Raw genomic sequence first — 18,465 nt, forward strand, 5'->3', positions numbered from 1 at the left:
AAAGATGCCACTGCTGAGGCTGGCCACCAGACTGCCTTTATGTTTGCATTGTAGTATCAGCCTGGAGTATTAATTAACAACTGTACGCAGCTGGAAAGCATGCACAGTCTGCGTGTTGAAACAGATGCAAGGGAAAAGAGGCATCCCTTACGCTTTCTTGTGAAGCTGTAGCATGAGCAAGCATAGTTCTTGTTGGAAAAGAACTCCAGTGTGTACTAGGCAGCGGTAGAGACGGTGAAGTGTACTTCAGTGCCGTGTCTGTAAGGCATTGAATTTACGTTTTTTAAAAAAGGCATTGTCCTTCGTGTTGGTATTCAGGACTGGACCCTACAGGTAACTGAAGTCACACATGGACAAAGCACTGTTGTAACGTGCTGCTTCTCATTCTGGTAGTGCCTCGCGTCGTCCCTCTGTGGAAGCGCGCCCGTAAAAGGGCCTGCACGTGGGTCCCCCTGGTGAAACGAGTGCTGGTTGTCTGATACCCAGCGATACCACACGCAGGCAGCCACGGTCCCCTTTTGACTTTTAGCGTTGTAAAGCAGACAGCCCTACAGGGGCACAGGGGATTGGGGCTGGGTGGTTTTGGAAAAACTTAACAGGAAAAATTAATGTAAGTGGGAGAAAGTAAAATTATAACTAAGGTCTACTTACAGACATTGCATGAACACCTATTCCTTTTGAAACTTGTGTAAGCGACGTGATTCAGCTACTGCCTGGATGTGTCACTTCTTTCAGTGGCCAAAATGTTTGTCTTGCACCTTCCATTGCACATATTTGTTACGGGACTAGCATTTTCCCTTCCTTATTTTGTACAGGTATAAATGATAAAATGAGGTAACTTGTAGTAAATCGGACCGGGATTCAGACTCTGACGTGGCTGAGAGTGGAGCCTTTCTCTAGTGCATTGAAGATGAAGGAAAAATTGTGTCTTTCAAAGCATAGGGAACGTGGTGCCTTTCTAGTAATTGCCTTCAAGATTTGACTGCAACGAGCGTCTCCACAACAGATTGATCTCTGTGAAAAGTGGCATCTTCAGAGCTCAGGCCCACAGTAAATACCATCTCAGATCTGCTAGGAATGCTGAGCGAAAAGCAAGTACCTTATTTCAGTAAGCACCTCCTCCACGCTTTCTCCATACTGGCTTGGGCAGCCTGACAGTCTTTTCTTAGGTGTTAAAAATGTACTGGCCCCTGATTTCTCAAAGTTGTGTTAGAATTTTAAGAGCGTCCTGTCCACTCTGGAGTGCCAGGTATCGTCCCCCTGACACCCTACCCCCCGAAAAAGGAAGAGACCTAGGTACTTGAAACAACTGATACTTTAATATAAGTGAGGAGTAGCAATGTCAGTTCCGTACAAGTTTGTAGTGCAAACAAAAGTTGTCCTTGGAAGAACAGTAAATTTTGTAAACTTAGTTTCAGTTGTCATACCAATGGTTTATTGTTCAAAGAAAAAAAACCCCAACAAAAAAGAGTTAACTAGTGTGCCTTAGAGTTTATCAAACTGCATAAAACATACAAAAATATTTCTCTGAATGCATAGACTTACTGTTATTATTACAGTCAGATCATGATTAAAGTTTTAGTCTTATCACATTAACAGGTATTCTTTGTGGAAACTAGAGCAAATAAAGCTTTTTTAAACCAGCTGCTCCTAGAGCTGAATGTTCAGTAATTAGCGGAGGCAGTCTTTACACTGATTTCCTAAACAAAGGAACTAAAAAGGAATTAGATACTCTTAATTCTGAGCCATTTAACTACTACTGTTTTTCAAACAGTTATTGCACATAATCTGAACTAGCTTCCAAGCTATGCTGAAAAGATAAATATACAATTGTTAAAATAAAAACTCCTTTCCTGTCCTACAAGAAAAACAAAACGGGAGCCAGAGTTAGGGAATTTGACTTCACACTGTGTCACAGCCTTGAGCTTACCAGGAGTTGAACCAGGCTTTGAAGCGGCCCATCTCCCAGAGAGGGAAGGGCCAGGGCCGAGAGCGAGGCGTTCGCAGCGGTTAGGTGGTGAGATGGATACAGAGCAAGGGGGAAGGGATGGGAATTATTTTGAATGCACTAAGCAAGAATGTTAAGCCTAGAGTAACTTTGTAAAATCCTGAACCCGGAGTCACGCGTCTCTTGCGTGTTCTTCGGACGTGCGTGCTTTTGCTAACCTCGCTTGGAGGAAACCCTTCGAGGACAAAGCAGCCGGGCTGCTCCTACCGAAACGTTGATTGTACTAACTATGGTCTGAATGTCAACACGACAATCCCGAGCAACAGCAACAAACGCCGCATCAGCTGTGCGTAAACCCCGCTCTAGTGCAGCTTAATAAAGCCGAGATGGAAGCAAAAGCAATGCTATTGGGGGAAAAAGAAGAAAGCAGCTCACAGCTCCCTCACCCCTCCGCCCACCCCAGTACCCAGTTAAGGTTTTTGGTGCAAAGGTCATCATAGTTTTTGGTACAAAAGAAAACAAAAAGCCTCCTCGGGTATAACTTTGCAGACTACCACGTTAACAGGAAAAGCTTCAGGCTGTTAATGCTCCAGCAATGCTGCGACTTAAATACTTTGTTTGGACTGAAAGGGAGTGACTTCAAGGTGTGTTTTAATGATGACTTTTGCCATTCATAAAACCCCAGATAGATGCTTTCATCCCAGAGTCTGGGTTTTTTTCCCCCCAAAAAACCCAGTTGAAAGCACCTGGAGGCATTCAGCCTCTCAGTACTCGTCTGGCTAAAACTTTGGACAGTATGGAAAAGTGACAGTAGGCTGTGCAACGTGTAAAGTTAGTTACAGGTTAGTTATTTGCTAATGGGGTATGTTTCCAGTTTAGTATGGCTAATCAAGAGCTCCCTACAGCGGTGATACCTGAGGAGCGTACTGTTGTGCTTCTCCTGCTCCTCAGGCAGCCTGTAACTGCCCTGCGAGGGTGGGCCACGAGGAAGTTGCCTGACCCAGCAGCGCTGACTTTGGTGTGAGTGACGCGTAGTCTCCTCACAGCCTTAGGAAGACACAGAAGTAAAACCATGGACACAGATTTGTGATTCCCTCCCGAGCTCCTGAAACAGAAGGGCTTTCTTTTGAATGGGCACTTTAACTTGCTTTGTGACTTTAATGCGCCTTAATTAAGAGAGGCTTCCATATTTTTTTTTGTGCAGGTGGAGGGATGCCATCGCTTAAGTTACAATATTCTCATATAGGAAAGAAACAAACATTTAAATGCGGACGCTTATCCCACTTATTTTCAGCCCAGTGAAAACTTTCTCCTGACACTTCAGAGCATTAAATATTTCTACCCCCAGCAGGCAAGAGAGTGCAGCTTGGTAAGTCTTTGTGAAGGGGCAGGAGATTAGGGACTTGCAAGGTTTTACATTTTTAGAGAGCAACTGCTCATTGTATGCCAGATACCCTCTGACGTTTAACCTTAAGCTTAAAAAATATATATATGTACATACACACACAAAATTTCCTGAATCTCTTTCCCATGACTCTTATTTGGTCAAAGAGTGGGAGCGCTCCATATACTTTTCATATCAATAATTAAGTCTTTCCCGCCCTCTGTTGCCAAGTCCAACCAACAAACTTCATTGAAATACATTGGAAGCATGGGATTTTAGTCGACAAACGAGGTATCCCTTATCTGCATACAGTATCAAGTAAAAAAATGAAAGCGATGGGGATATTAAATATAAAAGATAAACTATTAGTTAAAATAGTAACCCTAACAATAACTTAAGGTTTTACACACGCTTAGTTCACCGCCTTCAACAGGCAGCAGCAGATAATTACCGGGTTTCACGCTCCAGGCGCGCCTAGAGGAGTCAGTAAGTCAGCTTTGATGCTCTACTGTTGTAGCACGGTCTCTCAGTCAGCGGCGATGCAGCGTTTCTGAAAGGAGAGCTGTCAGTTTTCACGAGAACTAACTCCAGCTCCTGGAAGTCCTGGAGTCTGGCAACATCCTTGTCCTTTTAAAAAACAGACAGAACTCTGCGTTACTTCTAAACATATCTGGTCTTACTTGTAAATATTTATACTACTAGCTAAAGGAAGCCAGGGAGGTGACACCCAGCAATAGGAATAAATAATGAAAGGAAAAAAATCCCACCAGCACACACGCTTGCTTTCAAAGCACGTTTGGGTTTTTTCTCTCCCTGAACCATACATTTTTTCCCCTCGAACCTCATTACGATTTGACTGTGCCTGTGCGTGTCACTTAACTAAGGGCTGAGTCCAAACGCATTTCATTTACAGACCTCCAGAACAGGTATTTTTGGAACAGAAGAGCATGTTCATTTGTTAATGGCATATCTTTAAATTATTCACATGCCAATTTGTGGGTTTTTTCCCCTTACTATTTGTTCTTTTTAGGCAAGCAAACAATGAAGTAGTACATGGCAATTACGTTAAAAGCGCGCTAATGCACTGTTTCTGATACATTTTAAAAAAAAAGTCAAGCTGTAATAGTTGCAAGCGCTTTAGGAGCTGAAATACCCTGCCTATTTTGACAAGAATATTTTTAAGTAAGTAAGTTGTGATGAAGTTTTAAGAAAAGTCCAATATCCTTCTGAATTTGTGAGCTTAAGTCAGTTCTTGTTTTTTAACACAAGGCCATCCCTGGTTTTGCGGATCTTGTTACAGAAATACCTTCCCTGATGTCTGCAAACCGCAAAGTCAAACCAATCTCCGATTTCAATTCTTACCTTTCTTACCAGTGTATTAGGTAATTTTCTGATCTTCTCTACTTGGTCTGGATTAACGCCCAATTCACAGCAACTCACTCGGAGCAGATCTCGATAGGTCAGTTCTTGGCGGTCCAGCTCAATCTCAATGAAGTCGTTGTCTCTGAGGTTCTGGACTCTCACCTTAAGCACGAGTTCTGCTTGAGAAAAAGATTAAAAGGTTTTTTCCCCCAAAAAATAACCAAACCAAAAGCCAAACCACCCAAACCTAACACTGAAGTATTTACCATTATCTTCTGAAGTCAGGTTTTATAATACAATACCTATTACCTCCCTGAGAAACACTGTGCAGTTAATGCAGGCTTCCATTTGACCAGGAAGAAATACACAGGGGAACCATGTTTACAACATTAAAAATCTGATCCCAAAGTCAGGTTGTTACCAAACTACCAGAGATACATTTGATACTATATAATATATTGCAAAATTTGAACTTTTATGCTGCTTGGACTGATCTTTCCATCGATTTGCAAAGTATTACCAGGTTTAAAATACAGTATAACAGTTATTGTACTTAGCAGAGCAGAAAAAAAAGTTCTGGGTACTTTGGCCAAAGAATTCAACATCTCTGCCTCTATTCCACACGAGTCTAAGTGCAATGATTCTTTAACTTCATCTTTCACCCAGTAACAATGACACGGAACAGAATATAATAGGATGGGAAATGACGCGTCGTTACCTTGCATGTTATATGGGAAAGTTCCCGTAAAGAAAAAGGGCTGAAACGTCGGTGCGGGACCAGTGGGCGAACCGTCGGTTTGCAGAGGCACAGCCCGGTGGGAGGCTGCCGGAGAGCACGGCCCTCCGCCGCGCGGCCAGGGCGGCTGGCAAGCGGGGCCGGTCTCTGCCTCAGGCTCGACGCATTTTGGTGCGGCGACAGCGGCTGCCGGGGCGGGCAGCTGTTGGGCAGCGGCTAGCGCAGGAAAGTCATCCTCGCTGGTGCACGACGTAGGTGTGCATAGGCTTTCAACCTGAGTTGCTGATGAAGAAGGACTCGTTTCGCACTGGGAAGCAGAAGAGATGGAAGTACTTTCGTTCTGGGATTCTGCCAAGCCGTCTGGAATGCTTTCTTCAGCGTAAACGTAAGGGAACGGTGGGTGGGCCAAGTAGTTCGCAACAATTGGCAAATTTAAATCCTTCGCTCCTTGACACTCCGTTTCTTCCTCTATTAATGAAGTTCAAAAATGGGGGTTAGGGGATGGAGAGAGAAAAAAAAACCCACCACGTTATCGGATAGATCTTCCCCATTTTGCATATAGTTGGTTTTCCTATTGTGTCTTAAAACTACATCCCGTTCTGAGGTAATCAAAGGATGATACCACACACGTGACACCTGGAAGGCAAGCAGCTATAAAATGAAAGATCTACAAATTTCTGCGAGTATTGTGTGTTTTAAAAGCAAAGTGGGAAAAAAAATACTGAAAGACACGTCATTCCTAGCAATGCTATTCCAGCATTTCCAAAGGAACTGACCGACCGGTAGTTCTTCACTAAATCTCATTTTGCAATGAGTTTAACAACACTGCTGTAAATAGTTTATTAGGACCCATGCCAACAAATTAAACTGAGCATTTCTTTGGGTACCTGAATATTTGATATAATACCCAAGCCAACTCTTCTCCTGCTTAAAAGTACCGCAGTAAATGACATTCTTGCCTGACTGAGGGTTACAGGACATTAATCCTAATGTCAAAGCAGTTCAGAAGGATCAGCTCAGTAGCACTACGCTCCCAGAATAAAAACCATTTAGGAGAATATAAGTGATATGTGTTTATTCCTCAGGAAACGCATGAAAGCTTAACAGACAGACAAATACGGCAACGATGCAGAGAGTTCATTCATGCACACTTGGCAGTTTAGATGTTAAAAACAGAACGCAAGTCATTTCCCATGAACTAAGGCCAAGAGATGAGCACCTTGCCCAAAAGAAAACAAAAATGCTCATGCAAAGAACGTGCCATTCCTTCAGCTGCGACTGTCGTCACCTTAGTCATGATTTAGCCGCAACTGCATTTAAGATAACTGTGCACTTTTGATGTAAGAGCGTATCACTGCAGAGAGTAATTTAAGTGCAATTAGCAGAAGATGATAGAACATCAGCATTTCCAACGGTGAAGCACTTAAAAATTTTAATCTGGAGCAGAGTACCCAGATGCTGATGGAAACAGGCACTGGCAGCATTCAGGAGTGTCACATCCATCTAAAAGTTTGCTGTGCATACGAAAAGTGTAAGATGACAGAATTATGGGGCGAAAATTAATCACACTGCCAGTCCCAGTATAACAAAACGCTCAGAAGCCGTAATTTCTGAAATGCTGCAGTGGATTTGTACGATTCCTTATGGTCAGCCGACAGTCAGCCTGTACAATTGTGAAAGGCTCCATTTGCAGCCTGCACGCGAGCTTCTGCTTAACGAGAGCAAACGGGACTGCAGCAGCATGTTTCCCAAAGTACACAGCTCTTCAACCTCGTGATGGCACAGCTCAGAATAAAAGGCCTTGCTACCTAAAATCCCCAAGTCTATTTGCCCGAGTATGAATTACAGTTAGAAATCGGAGCTATCTAATGAGAGACGATAGTCCTAGCCAAAGTTTTCCCAATCTACTGCCTCGGATCAAAGCACTAAAAACGCTTTAGTCTTTAGACCAAGAATTCTAGATGACTTTTAGGATGGGAACGGTACCTCCCAAAATCTTGCGGATGTCTGGTTTCGAAGTTAACTGTGCAGCCAGCTCTCCTTTAGCGGTGAGGATCTGCTTATCTGCCCCGGCATCCAGCAGGCAGGAGACCACCTGAGCCTGGTTCCGCTTACAGGCCCAGTGCAAACAGGTCCTGCGGGGAAGAAGCAGAGGTTGTGCCGTCGGCCTCGGCTCTGCCGCCCGGCTCCTCGCGTCCCCGGCCCAGTTCCCCCGAGCTGCGTGCAGAGTGACGACAGCTGGGAATAAAGTTTCCTTCCGTGCATCACTTTTTTTAAAAGTTTTGTAAAAGTTCTGCGGGGGAAGACCCTGCTTTACCGTGCTGCAGCGTGAGCAGTGATTCTCCACCGCCGGCCTACAGGGCCGTGCTGCTGGACATGAGCAACCTCAGGAGAGCTCCTGGAGCCAGCAGACCGCGGGTGGCAGGTGGAAGGAGGGCGGCCTCCTTCGCGAGGATCCTCTTCAGCAGTAAATCGCAAAGCCTCCCGCGATTAGCGTTTCCTTTTTTGTAAACAGGACCGCTACGACGAGCTGCGCCCCCAGAGCAGCTCTCCCCTACCCCTAACGAGGGGTGCCAGCCCCGAGCCCCACACGCCTCAGCCCAAACGCCCGGTGCGGGGCGAGGGCAGCCGCGGCCTCCGGCGGGGAGCCGGGCCCGGCGGCAACCCCGCGCCCAGGGCCGGCCCCCGGGCCCCCGCAGCCCGCCCCCGCCCGCCCCCGCCGCCCCTCACCAGCCGTTGATCTCGTTGCGGGAGTTGATGTCCGCCCCCGCGCCCAGCAGCCGCCGCACCTCCGCCAGGTCCCCCAGCGCCGCCGCCTCCCGCAGCCGCTCCTCCAGCTCCCGCGCCTCCGCGCCGCCGCTCATCGCCGATGCCGGCAGACGCCAGGCAGGGTCCCCCCCCGCCGGCGGCCGCGGGAGCCCTTCGGGAGGCGGCGAGGGGACGGCGGCCCGGGCGGCCTCCTCAGCGCCGCGCCGCCGGGCCCTCTCCGCCCCGCCGCCCGCCGCCCCGGCCCTTCGCTCCGGCGGGCGCCCTCACGGCCGCCGCCATCTTGTGCCCGGGGCCGGGGCGGGGTGCGGGCCGCGCAGGGGCTGCCGCGGCCGCTGCGCTGCCCGGGGGGAAGCGCTGAGGGCGAACCGGCCTGGAAGGGAACCGACCCCGACCGCCGGGGTGAGGCAGGCGCCCAGCCAGGGTGAAAACACCGAAACTGAAGCATTTCCGCCGAAGGTCTCTTTGCCAGCTGGCCCGGCCCTGCAAACAGCCCGAGCCCTGCGCCGAGGCTTGAGGGGAGGCGGCTCCTGGGAAGAGGGAGAAAGCTGCGACTCAAAATTGCCCAGCAAAGGCACATCAAAGTGGCTTCTCCTTCTTCGGGGCATGTTCAGCTGCCACCTGGCTCCTGCCTTGGAGCCGTGAGGCCGCCGTGGGCTGGGGCCGGGTTCAAGAGCCACGGGCTGGGAGCGACACGCGGGGTTCCCCCGGGCTCCCCCAGCCCTGGCACCCCCAATTCCCAGCCCTCGCCTCCCTGGCGCGTTGCTCACGCGCCCCATTAAATCACTGTGCCGTGGGTCGGGGGTTTCCATTTTGGCACCCGCGTCTGCCACCAGTGAGAAATCTGCACTAAGCTGGGGTTTGTTTTTTCATTGCCTCTCTTTTATTGCTTACTTTTCTTATTAGTGACATTATTTTTAACCTGCTGTTTAATTTCGGACTCGGGTTGCAGTCAATCATCCTTTCAACCAGTCGGGAGAGGCTGAGGCCCACGGGCTCGGCCTTTCTGTTTCTCCGAGCGCCCGGCATCCCTGCAAACCGCCCTGGTGAACGCCGGAGGGACGCGCACAAACAGCAGGGACGTTTTTAACCGGCGCGACAAAGGTTACGTGGTGACTCAGTGGCGTTTTTTTAACACCAGATCACATGCTGTTCATCTCGCGCAACAGACTGCAACGGGCAGAGCAGAAATTTTGCCCGGCTCCTCCTGAAAAGCACAACCAACTGTAGGAGAAACAATTCGATTTAGAGAATGGTTTGCAAACAAGATTTACCCAGTGACAACTGCAAATTGAGACCTCGGAGACCTGGAAGACCAGCCTTCAGCTGGACGCTGCTGTGACCTAGATCTTTTTATTTTAACTTGCTTTCTTTTTCAGTAAAAGCTGTCTTAAATGACCGCACTTTTTAACCCACGATCCCTTTGGTCTGTTTTCAGCATCTGTGGCGTAAAGTTGTAAAACAAAGACAAGGCACGCAAACGTGGAGCCCTGGCGATACGTTCTAAGCAGCAGAACGCTCCCTTGCACGCCGTGAAGGCTTTAAATCCCAACTTGTTAAATCTAGAACAATCCAATAGGATAAAGTGGCAAAATAGCCTTTTCCAAAGTCGTAGGTGACATCGCAGGCTGATGGGGAAAAGGGACTCGGGAGAGGAGCGCAGGAGGAGGCCTGAACGCAGAAAGGGGCCCTAGCTCACCAGTCAAACGGCGCCGTGCCACTAGATGTCACGGTGGAACAGCAAGAGGAGCCTGAAGCGTGGCTTTGTGCTTCTGGCTGTCAGCGTACACCGCCTTTCAGTTTGTCTCGGCACATCCCTGGTGTCTGCGTACAGCTTTGATCCTGCGGGTTTCAAAGCTCTGTGCAGCGCAAAGGGACGTTATGCAATGTTTCAACAACGAGCGCAGGGAAGCCCCGCACAGGGAGCGGATTTCTTTAGGGTTATGGGGCCTCTTTTCTTTTTTCTTCCCCCCCCCTCTACTTCAGCTCCTCTCCCAAGGCCACACCAGGGCTTTTAAGGACTCGAGGCCGGCGGGCGATGCACTGAGATGGTCTCTCTCACGCTCTCTCGGGATGAGTATCCTACTCTGTCGTGCTTGTGCCAAGCCCTGTTAAATGCAACTCGGGTTCACCATTGCTTAGTTACACAACGTACTTCTCCCCGGAGTCATAAGATTTCCTCCCGCAAGAAAGACTGTGCAGAAGAGGATTAGCAGCGAGTTCACTTGACTCAAAACTCCCCGCTGCCGCCATGAGCCTTCCTGCTCGTGCCTCGCCCGTGGAGCCGCAGACCCCTCGCACGCGTTGCCCCCTCCCCGTTTATCGGCACTAGCGTTGCACGCACCAAACCCGAGCGAAGCCAAGAACACGGTCGTTCCCTGTCCTTCCCTCCCCTTTCCCATACGGCAGCTGGGTTTGTGCCCGCGCTTGGCAAGCCCCCGCGGAGCCTGTACCTGTGCAGGGCACGCGTGCGTACATTTCCCTACCGAGAGCAGCAGGGGCTGCGCGGACCCGGACGCACGGAGGCGGGCGCCGGCAGAGGACTGGCCGTCGCCTTTGGAAGCTGCTGGGAATCGCACCCGCTGCTGCGTGCTCGTGGCTCGGCTGCGCAAAAGCGAGCAGTCGCTTCGCCTCCCAAATGTGCCTCCTAAGTGTCCTTGGCCTTCGGCAGGAACACGCTGAGCTCTGAGCCACAGCGTCTGTGTGTGTGGAGCCCAGATCAGTGATATTTTGTTTTCTCTGTGATTTACAGGTGCTCGGTGCTCCCTGCGCGTTCGCCACCCGAGGGGGAACCGTATCCCCCAGCCTTGGGCGCAGGGCAGCGGTGGGAACGCTGCGGCACGCCTGGCAGCGCAGAGCCGGCGCTTAGCTGTGACATGCTTGGCCATCCTGCTGCTGCTTGGAGTAACCACAAGGGAGAGTTGGGCCATTCTTTGTCCTCAGAGCAAGTTTTCCAGATTTTATTGGTTTAGTTTTAATATCTGTCTTTTTGCAAGCTTTCGACTGGGACTGAATCTCTGGATTGTTTCTTTTCGCCTTTTTTGGAGAAACCATGGTCTGTCTGTTTGGTCTGTGCTTCTGTGGTTTTTTAAGGCTCATGAAGTTTTTTGCTCCCTTTGCGTTTCAGGTTTCATTCCCCAACTCCTTTAACTCCTTAGTAATTTAAAATTGTTATTAAACATCTTTTTAAAGGCTTAATTCCCAGTTACACAGTGATACAGCTGTACGATCATATTTGAAATACCCAGTCCCCACCCAACCCACCAAAATAACGTTTCTGGCAATTTCAGCCAACCCTGCACTTGCGTGAGGGCATTAGAACTAAGATTTAGGGATAGTCAGAAACCTTAAACATAATGTGCATACACACACAGAGAGAGATTTAAAGCTGTTATGGCATAAGGCTCAGGGAAACGGCAGGACTGGTGGAGAATAAAGATGGAATGAATTAAAAATCAAGCCCAATATTCACCTAGGTTTAAACTAATTTACCCTGCTTACTTTGGGCCTTTCACTGGCTGTTTGAATGCAGAGGAGGCGGCCTCGGAGAAGTCAAGCTCCCGAGGAAGAAGCAGTTTGTATTAGAGCAGTGTTTGTGCTGGCCCCATGGAAGTCCCTGCGAGCGTTTGTAGGTGAATTAGGTTAAGTTCGAAGCTCCACGTTATCAAGTCTGAGCCTGCGTCACCCAACGCTCGCTTCGTGCCCATGGGAAGAAACATGCAGTACAGAGGCTGATTCATCTCATCCTGGGGCAGGTGTCTAAGAATAGCGCAGACAAATCATCCTCTGGAGATGCCTCTTGTGTTCTACCTGCTGCCAAAGGAGCCAAAGGTAACGAGCTTCCAACTCAATCATTTCCAGCTCTCCAGCGCCGGGCAAGATGAGCCCCTGAGGCAAGGTGGCTGGGGCCCTTCCTTCAGCTTCTCTACTCGTGATGAGATAAATAAAACCTTACAGTGAATTGCGAAGTTGCAGGGAACTCACCAAACACCTTTCTTTTGACCTTAAATCACGGCGCTTTTCACCAAATTGCCGGGCAGGAATTGCAACACTGACAGTGGTAGAAGGGCTGGGGTTTAGGACAGGTCTTAGCCACCTGGAGCATCCCTGAATCGCAGTGCAACCAGCTATCATCCCATGGATTTTCAGCCCCGCTGAGCTCCCGCAGGGGCTGGAGGGGAAGCTGGGTGCCTAAGAAAGAGATTTTCCAGGAGGTGTGAGCGCACGCACGTGCACGCAGCTGCACACGCCTGCAGCGGGCGCTGAAATTTATGGGGAGCCTGGAAAATGGCATTGATATTTGGGGGAACGGCTATCTGCAGGGGAAGGCTCTGCTCAGGCAGCCAAATCCGTTTAGAAATCAGGCATGGTGTGTGGCTGATTTTTTTTTTTTCATTTGTTAATTTAACATTGTCCTTATTTGTAGGACGAATAAATAATTTCTGAACAAACAAGTCAGAGAACTGGAACCCGAGGGGGGTGGTACATCAGCTCAGGGACTCATGGTTAAGAAGTCCAATAGATTTTGATAACAACTGGAAATTGTTCAGTGGATTAGTGTCTAAAGCCAGTTTGGCTTCAAGTAATGACAAGCCTGAGCTGCAGTGCCATGGATCCAAACTTCTCCCCCCGAGGGCTGGCGTTGCCTGTGTTGCGGTTGTGGGTAGGGTCCCCAGGCGTGAGCCCGGTCCCCTCGGAGCGGAGAGATGTCCTGACCCAGAAAACTGAGCAGACAAAGGGCCGCCTTTGCCTTTTCTCCAGGCATCTGGCTGCGTTCCTCTCTGCCCAGGCCTGTAGTCCCTCACTCTGCTCTCCCAAGCCACGAAACAGGCTCATCCTGGGAGCACGGGGCAAGGGTCGGTAGTTGCCCGACTCCTGCGCAGGGCCGTGTCCTGTCTGGGTGCTGGGAGCCAAAAGGCTTCTGTGGCTCTTGTCCCGGTTCATCTCCTGCAGGAGCTGACTCCTGAGGGAAGTGCACATGCTGTTAACGAGATGATGGAGAAAAAAATTCTTTTGCTAAGACAGGGTCTACATTTGCTTCTGCAAGGCTTTTTTCTTTAGCAGAAGCCGGCCCCATGCAGAAGACTGGATCAAGGTGTCTGGGTTCTCCTTCGGTTGTGTTTTGGCCATAAAGGAGAAAGCCACAAATGCAAATCATAACCGGTTACACTTAGGGGCTGTGCCCTGTGCACTCCTCATGGTCCTGAGACGTGGCCAGTCAATTAGGAACTCTCCGTTGACTTGGATGGGCTCTCAACCAGACGCTATACAATGCAACAGAGTAATTAGCAAAGCTGTAACTAAAGAGGTCTCCATGGAGATTGACAGCATCACCTCCCAGCTGGTACATTCTCTGCCTCCTATTCTAAATTTGTTCTCGCTGTCTTCCTGGCTCTAATCCATAAGGTTAGTTAAATCTTCCAACATTTGCGATACATCAAAGCAGCGGAGAGAAGGACAAAGGCAGTTGGGAGGGGGCAGAGAAAGAAAGAACCCCGTGCCTCAAGGAAAGCAGCAGAAACTGTTCAGACACATAGAGTCGGAGGTTTGAGAATGGGATTAAGCAGAACAGCACCTCTGCCTGCCTGTCACTTGCAAATTCTTGCTAATACTTTAGGAGCTTATTGGAGGTCAGCACCAAACACCCAAACAGACTAATCTGTATTATAGGCACATAATCAAAGTCACAAGGTTTTACATAATATATATTGGTGACACAAGAAGTGTTTGTTCGAATAATTTTGTCATCAAGATTAGTGGCCATGAAAGCCTCTACTGTGCACTAACCTGGTTTTCTATGGCCGTTGGTACGCCAGATGCCTCAGAGAAATCGGGAAGGAGCTGAGAAAGTACAAACCAAGTATATGTCCCGAACCAGTAACGGTATTAGTTTTTAGCCATGGCAAAGTTAAAAGAAAAAAAAAACGTATATGTGTGTGTGTGAGCTAGAAAGGGTCGTGCTTAAGCTGCAGCTTGACACACGCAAACATGGCTGCAGATACAATTTTTGCATTTGTCATTTTTTTCCCCGACAGTTTTGGGGTCGCAGCAAATCCCGCCTCACCCTCACACATCACTTCAGCAGCAATGGCAAGAAGCAGGGATTTAAAAGACAAACCGGTGTCACTCGACCCCCTTGTGAGCTTTGTGTTCCCCTGCGGAGCGGTGGAGGCCGCGGCACCGAGGGGCTGAGGGCTCTGGGCTCACAGGATCAGTCAGCGGCAGAGGCAGGAATGGGGCCCGTGTGGGTAACAACTCCATATCAACAAATCTAATGGATTTTAAAAGGAAATTAGGTTATGGAAATGTTTGGAAATGTATGGAAAAAATCTGATTTTTCCACCCTGCATAGAGCTTTGAAACTACAGTGTTACAGAAACACAAAAGAAAAACGTGTAAAATTACAAAAGAAGAAACACAAAAGAAAAATGAATTCAAGACCATTTTCTCTGTGACGGGAAGAGACAAAGTCACAGCTCATGGCGTGGCTTGCAGAGATGATGTGAAGGTTTTCCGGGCGCACAGGCCAGCTTGCTCTGGTGGCTGACGCACGGCAAAGCCCAAGGTTTCGGGGGGGTACCCCAGATCCTCCCGCCTCACTGCGGGAGTTCACCCCACCGAACTGCAGTACCTACTTAGGAATGCCATTGCCCTAAACTTCCCCGCGGTCAACAAGGAGAGAGCAAGAGCGATGCCAGCCGGACAGCTGCAGAAGAGAAAGCAGAACCTGGGAGGGCCGAATCGTCCTCTAGATTTACCACGATTCACGTGCTGCTACCATGTGAACCCAGGGCTAAAATCACTCCGGCGGCTTTTACAGGACTCCTGAAAGCTCCTTTGTGGAAGCAGAGCTGACTGAACTGGCCTTCAGGTCAAGGAAAAATCAAGCGCTGGGTGGGATTTCCAAGAGTGTTTGGCTGTAACTTCACCCCGCTCGCCTTTGAAGTCAGAAGAATATTTACCATCGACTTCAATCGGAGCAAAATCAGGCCATTACCGAGTGTGTTTGAAACGCTCGCCTCTAACGATGCTCCGATTCCTTTGTACCTCCCTGCTCAAAGGCAGCCTGCTGCGTCTATCATTAAAACACAATCCTAGCAATTGGTTAGATAACGCAATGAGCCCAACGTGCAGGCCCTAGAGGCACAGGAAAATTATAACGATTAAACCATGTGAATCTCTCAAACATTACCTAGAATCGCTCTGCCGGCCACCATCACATCAGGCAATCAAGGACCGGTTATCTTCAAAACTGCCGTGGAAAAGAGAGTGCTGCATCTCAGTGAACCCTGCTACGATGTAGGCTGCAGGTGGACTCTTCACGCTGCAAACAATAAAAGATCAAAACAAAAAAATGTACGTTTAATTAGCTGAGATCAGAAAGAGCAACAATGACAAAAAGCCGTTAAAGGCAGACAAACATCCCGTTGCCAGGGCAGGCAGGATTGCCTCGCTGCTCTGAAGATCAATGGCAGCAGATCATCGCTTGCATCTCTAGCCCGTGCTCAGATCTGCTGCTGCATGAAGGCCAGGAGAGGAGCACCCCGCGTGTGCCAGATCTGCATTTAGTCGTCTGTGGGCATTTCGCGTAACGGTGGCAGTGGCCCAGAAGAGATTTACTGACTCCTGATGGCCGTCGTCTGGGTTCAAGCAATGCAGCCCATATGATGTCTTGCATCTGGCGGTGAAAGAGTACAGCGGGAAAACTGCAACGAAAGGGTTCACCTTTTGAGAAGCCCGTTAGTGTGCCCGACCGGCCGGGCCGGGGCCCGCTCGGGCAGAGATCACCCTCCGAGCGTGGACGGCGGATAGGCTGTGCGGCAGCCAGGCCTGCTGACAACCAGCAAAGCCAAACGAAGGCAATAACTCTTCAGTTAAAAAGAATTTTGTCCTAATTTAGATTTAAATTCCAAGAAGATTGAATTGACACTAAAAGGGTTTCATGATATTTGCAGGAATGGAAATAGTTCCATTTTGTGAAAATTAATTATTGTTTATAGCTAAGTTTTGGATACCAAACCCTCGGAGGAGCTCTGGGACTTCCAGGTTGTCTGGAGAAGCCAACGCTCGGTGCCTGATGAAAAGCCCAGCCTCTGGGAGCTGCTCTGCATCTCCTGGAGAGGCTCCCAGCCACGGCGAGGGCTTCCAGACTTCGACAGATTCAGTGGTTTGGTAAAGGCTCACAACGAGGCACGAAACCAGGCAAATCTGCAGCAGTTTTCTCTCACCTTACGAACTCGCAGCTCAGACCTCCTCCACTGAAAGGTTCATAAACTTTCTGAAAGGATCAGCTCAGAGTGACGGTGAGATGATACCTTCACACCGAAGTCACAGGGAATTAAGGTTTACAGTACAAACCGGGAGAAACTCCAGGTTTTAAGGAAGAAGGATGAGAGCTGGGAGGCGTTTAAATTAAATTAGCACAGCAGGTTAAAACCTTACTGTTTATTTAAGTTGAATCACATCACAAACAAAAGCAACGTGACATTTGTATGTTGAATTAGGTTTTTGACAAGCAAATGGTGCCCGTGGGGTTGGAAGCAGGGTCTTGGGACTCGAGCCTTTCATGGCTGTTGCTGTGTGATACTCAGCAAGTGATTTCCTTCCAGCTTTAAATTCCTAAAAGTAAATAAGGGAGGTTAAATTCGGGTCATTTGCAGACTGAAGTGAATCTGTGCAATGGGTTTAATAATATTCATTAGCCTCCCACAGCAGTACATGGGGAACTAAATTAACTCACGTTCCTGGAGAAGCATCGCTGGCTTTGGTGAAAGATGTGCCGAGCACTCAGCCCGAGCACGCGCCTCGCTTTTATCCCGGGCTTTCATTCAAATCGAGCTGGAACCAAGCAGAAAAAATGAAGATCAACAACAACAGCAAATGTACTGGTTCAACACTGAGGTTATCGTGCTGTGGCTTATAGAGCCGCAGCAGCGCTGCAAGGCACGGGAACGTCTCCGTTTGCACCCCGCGGATTTGGTGCCAGAGTTTCCCGACGTGCCGTTGCTGGAGCTAGCCATGAAAGCAAGCACTAGTTACCGAAACCTGCAGCAACGCGAGGTGCTCGAGCCCCTCTGCGCAGCCGCGCGTCTGTGTGCTGCGACAGTGCCCTCGGCCAGCCTGTGCAGCGCGCCAGGAGGTAACCGAGAGGGCCGAACGCGGAAGGCGCGGGCCGTGCGATGGCGCCGCTGTGGCTGGGGTTTCGGTTGCTTGGCTTGCCAGGTCGTGCCGCAGATCGCAGATTTCCCTGACTCAAAGCTTAACTGATGGCGCAGGTCCGGCTCCACATCGCGGGTGACAAGGAACGGGGCTGGAAGGGACTTTGGGAAGCGACTTAGACCCTCCTGCTCTACGGCAGGATGAACTCGTTCCCAACATTTGATCTTTGCAATCATCTTGACAATCCAAAGATACCAACTCCGTGGCCTCCCCGAATTATCTATGGGATACCTAAGGCTTTGCCTCTGAAAGAGAGAGAGACGGGCCAGTGAAAGACAAGCCTCTGAGCCCAGCTTTTCCCCATATCTCACTGATAACTGGTTGATTATCTTCCTTTGTACCCTCTTTGCCTCTTGCTGTGCTGTTTCAGACAGCATAAACCTAGCAATAATGAACCATCATCAAACTGGCAATTGCTTCCTGCCCAGCTTACGCTAGCAGAGAAAGAGAAAGCAAATGATGATTAGTCGTATGTCTGCACTCAAAGATAAAACCCCCGAGCAGAAGCCATCTGCCGAGGCATAAAATAATAATTCTGGCGCTAGCCTTGTCTGAGTGCAATGCCATCAGCTCTCCCAGAAACACAACGTAACGCAGGCCTAATGCTGAGTTCTAGCAGGTGGCCCATAACCCTGTAATAAACTCCCTGACATTATGGATTTTTCCCCCCCAAACCGAGCCCTTTTGTCTAACTACATTAACTTCTGCTTACTGAGCATCTGCGCGTGAGGCAGCGTGCACGTAAAAGCGGCTCCTTTCGGCGAGCAGTCGCTGCTCTCGGTGTGCCCCCGGTTCCCCGGGCTTATCCGCGCACGCTGTTACGGGTTATTTCAGAAGTCGAAACCCGCGCTTGTTAGTTATGGGTGCTTACGGGGAACCCTGACAAAAATCGTAACTAGGGGGAAACCGAAACATGCTTCTGCCGCTAATTATGCGTACAAATGGCCCCCAAAATGGGACCCAGGCACTCAATTACCATTGCGCACCTTCAGCCCAAATCTGCCGCGGCTCGTAGGCATGGGCTTCCAAAGCAGGCGGCCAGCGCAGCCT

The 18,465-nt window shown here is 49.3% G+C and overlaps 1 protein-coding gene across 3 annotated transcripts; it reads right to left on the reverse strand.

Moving 5' to 3' along the window:
• Positions 1-1,297: 1,297 nt before the first annotated feature.
• LOC309597445 (ankyrin repeat domain-containing protein 40-like) lies at positions 1,298-8,483 on the reverse strand. 3 transcript variants are annotated; one of them, XM_082326836.1, is made up of 6 exons: positions 8,161-8,483; positions 7,417-7,565; positions 5,413-5,898; positions 4,695-4,873; positions 3,784-3,959; positions 1,298-3,053 (listed from the first exon to the last, which is right to left on the reverse strand). In XM_082326836.1, exons 1-5 carry the CDS (start codon positions 8,292-8,294, stop codon positions 3,816-3,818), a joined length of 1,092 nt encoding a protein of 363 aa, XP_082182962.1. In that variant the 5' UTR covers positions 8,295-8,483; the 3' UTR covers positions 1,298-3,053; positions 3,784-3,815. The 3 variants fall into 3 exon arrangements, with proteins under 3 accessions (XP_082182962.1, XP_082182961.1, XP_082182963.1); XM_082326835.1 differs by having other exon boundaries at positions 1,298-3,959; XM_082326837.1 differs by having other exon boundaries at positions 1,298-3,959; positions 4,695-4,870; positions 8,161-8,480.
• Positions 8,484-18,465: the final 9,982 nt, after the last annotated feature.

Source organism: Platalea leucorodia (assembly GCF_965183815.1).
Source record: "Platalea leucorodia genome assembly, chromosome: 14".
Lineage (NCBI taxonomy): Eukaryota > Metazoa > Chordata > Aves > Pelecaniformes > Threskiornithidae > Platalea > Platalea leucorodia.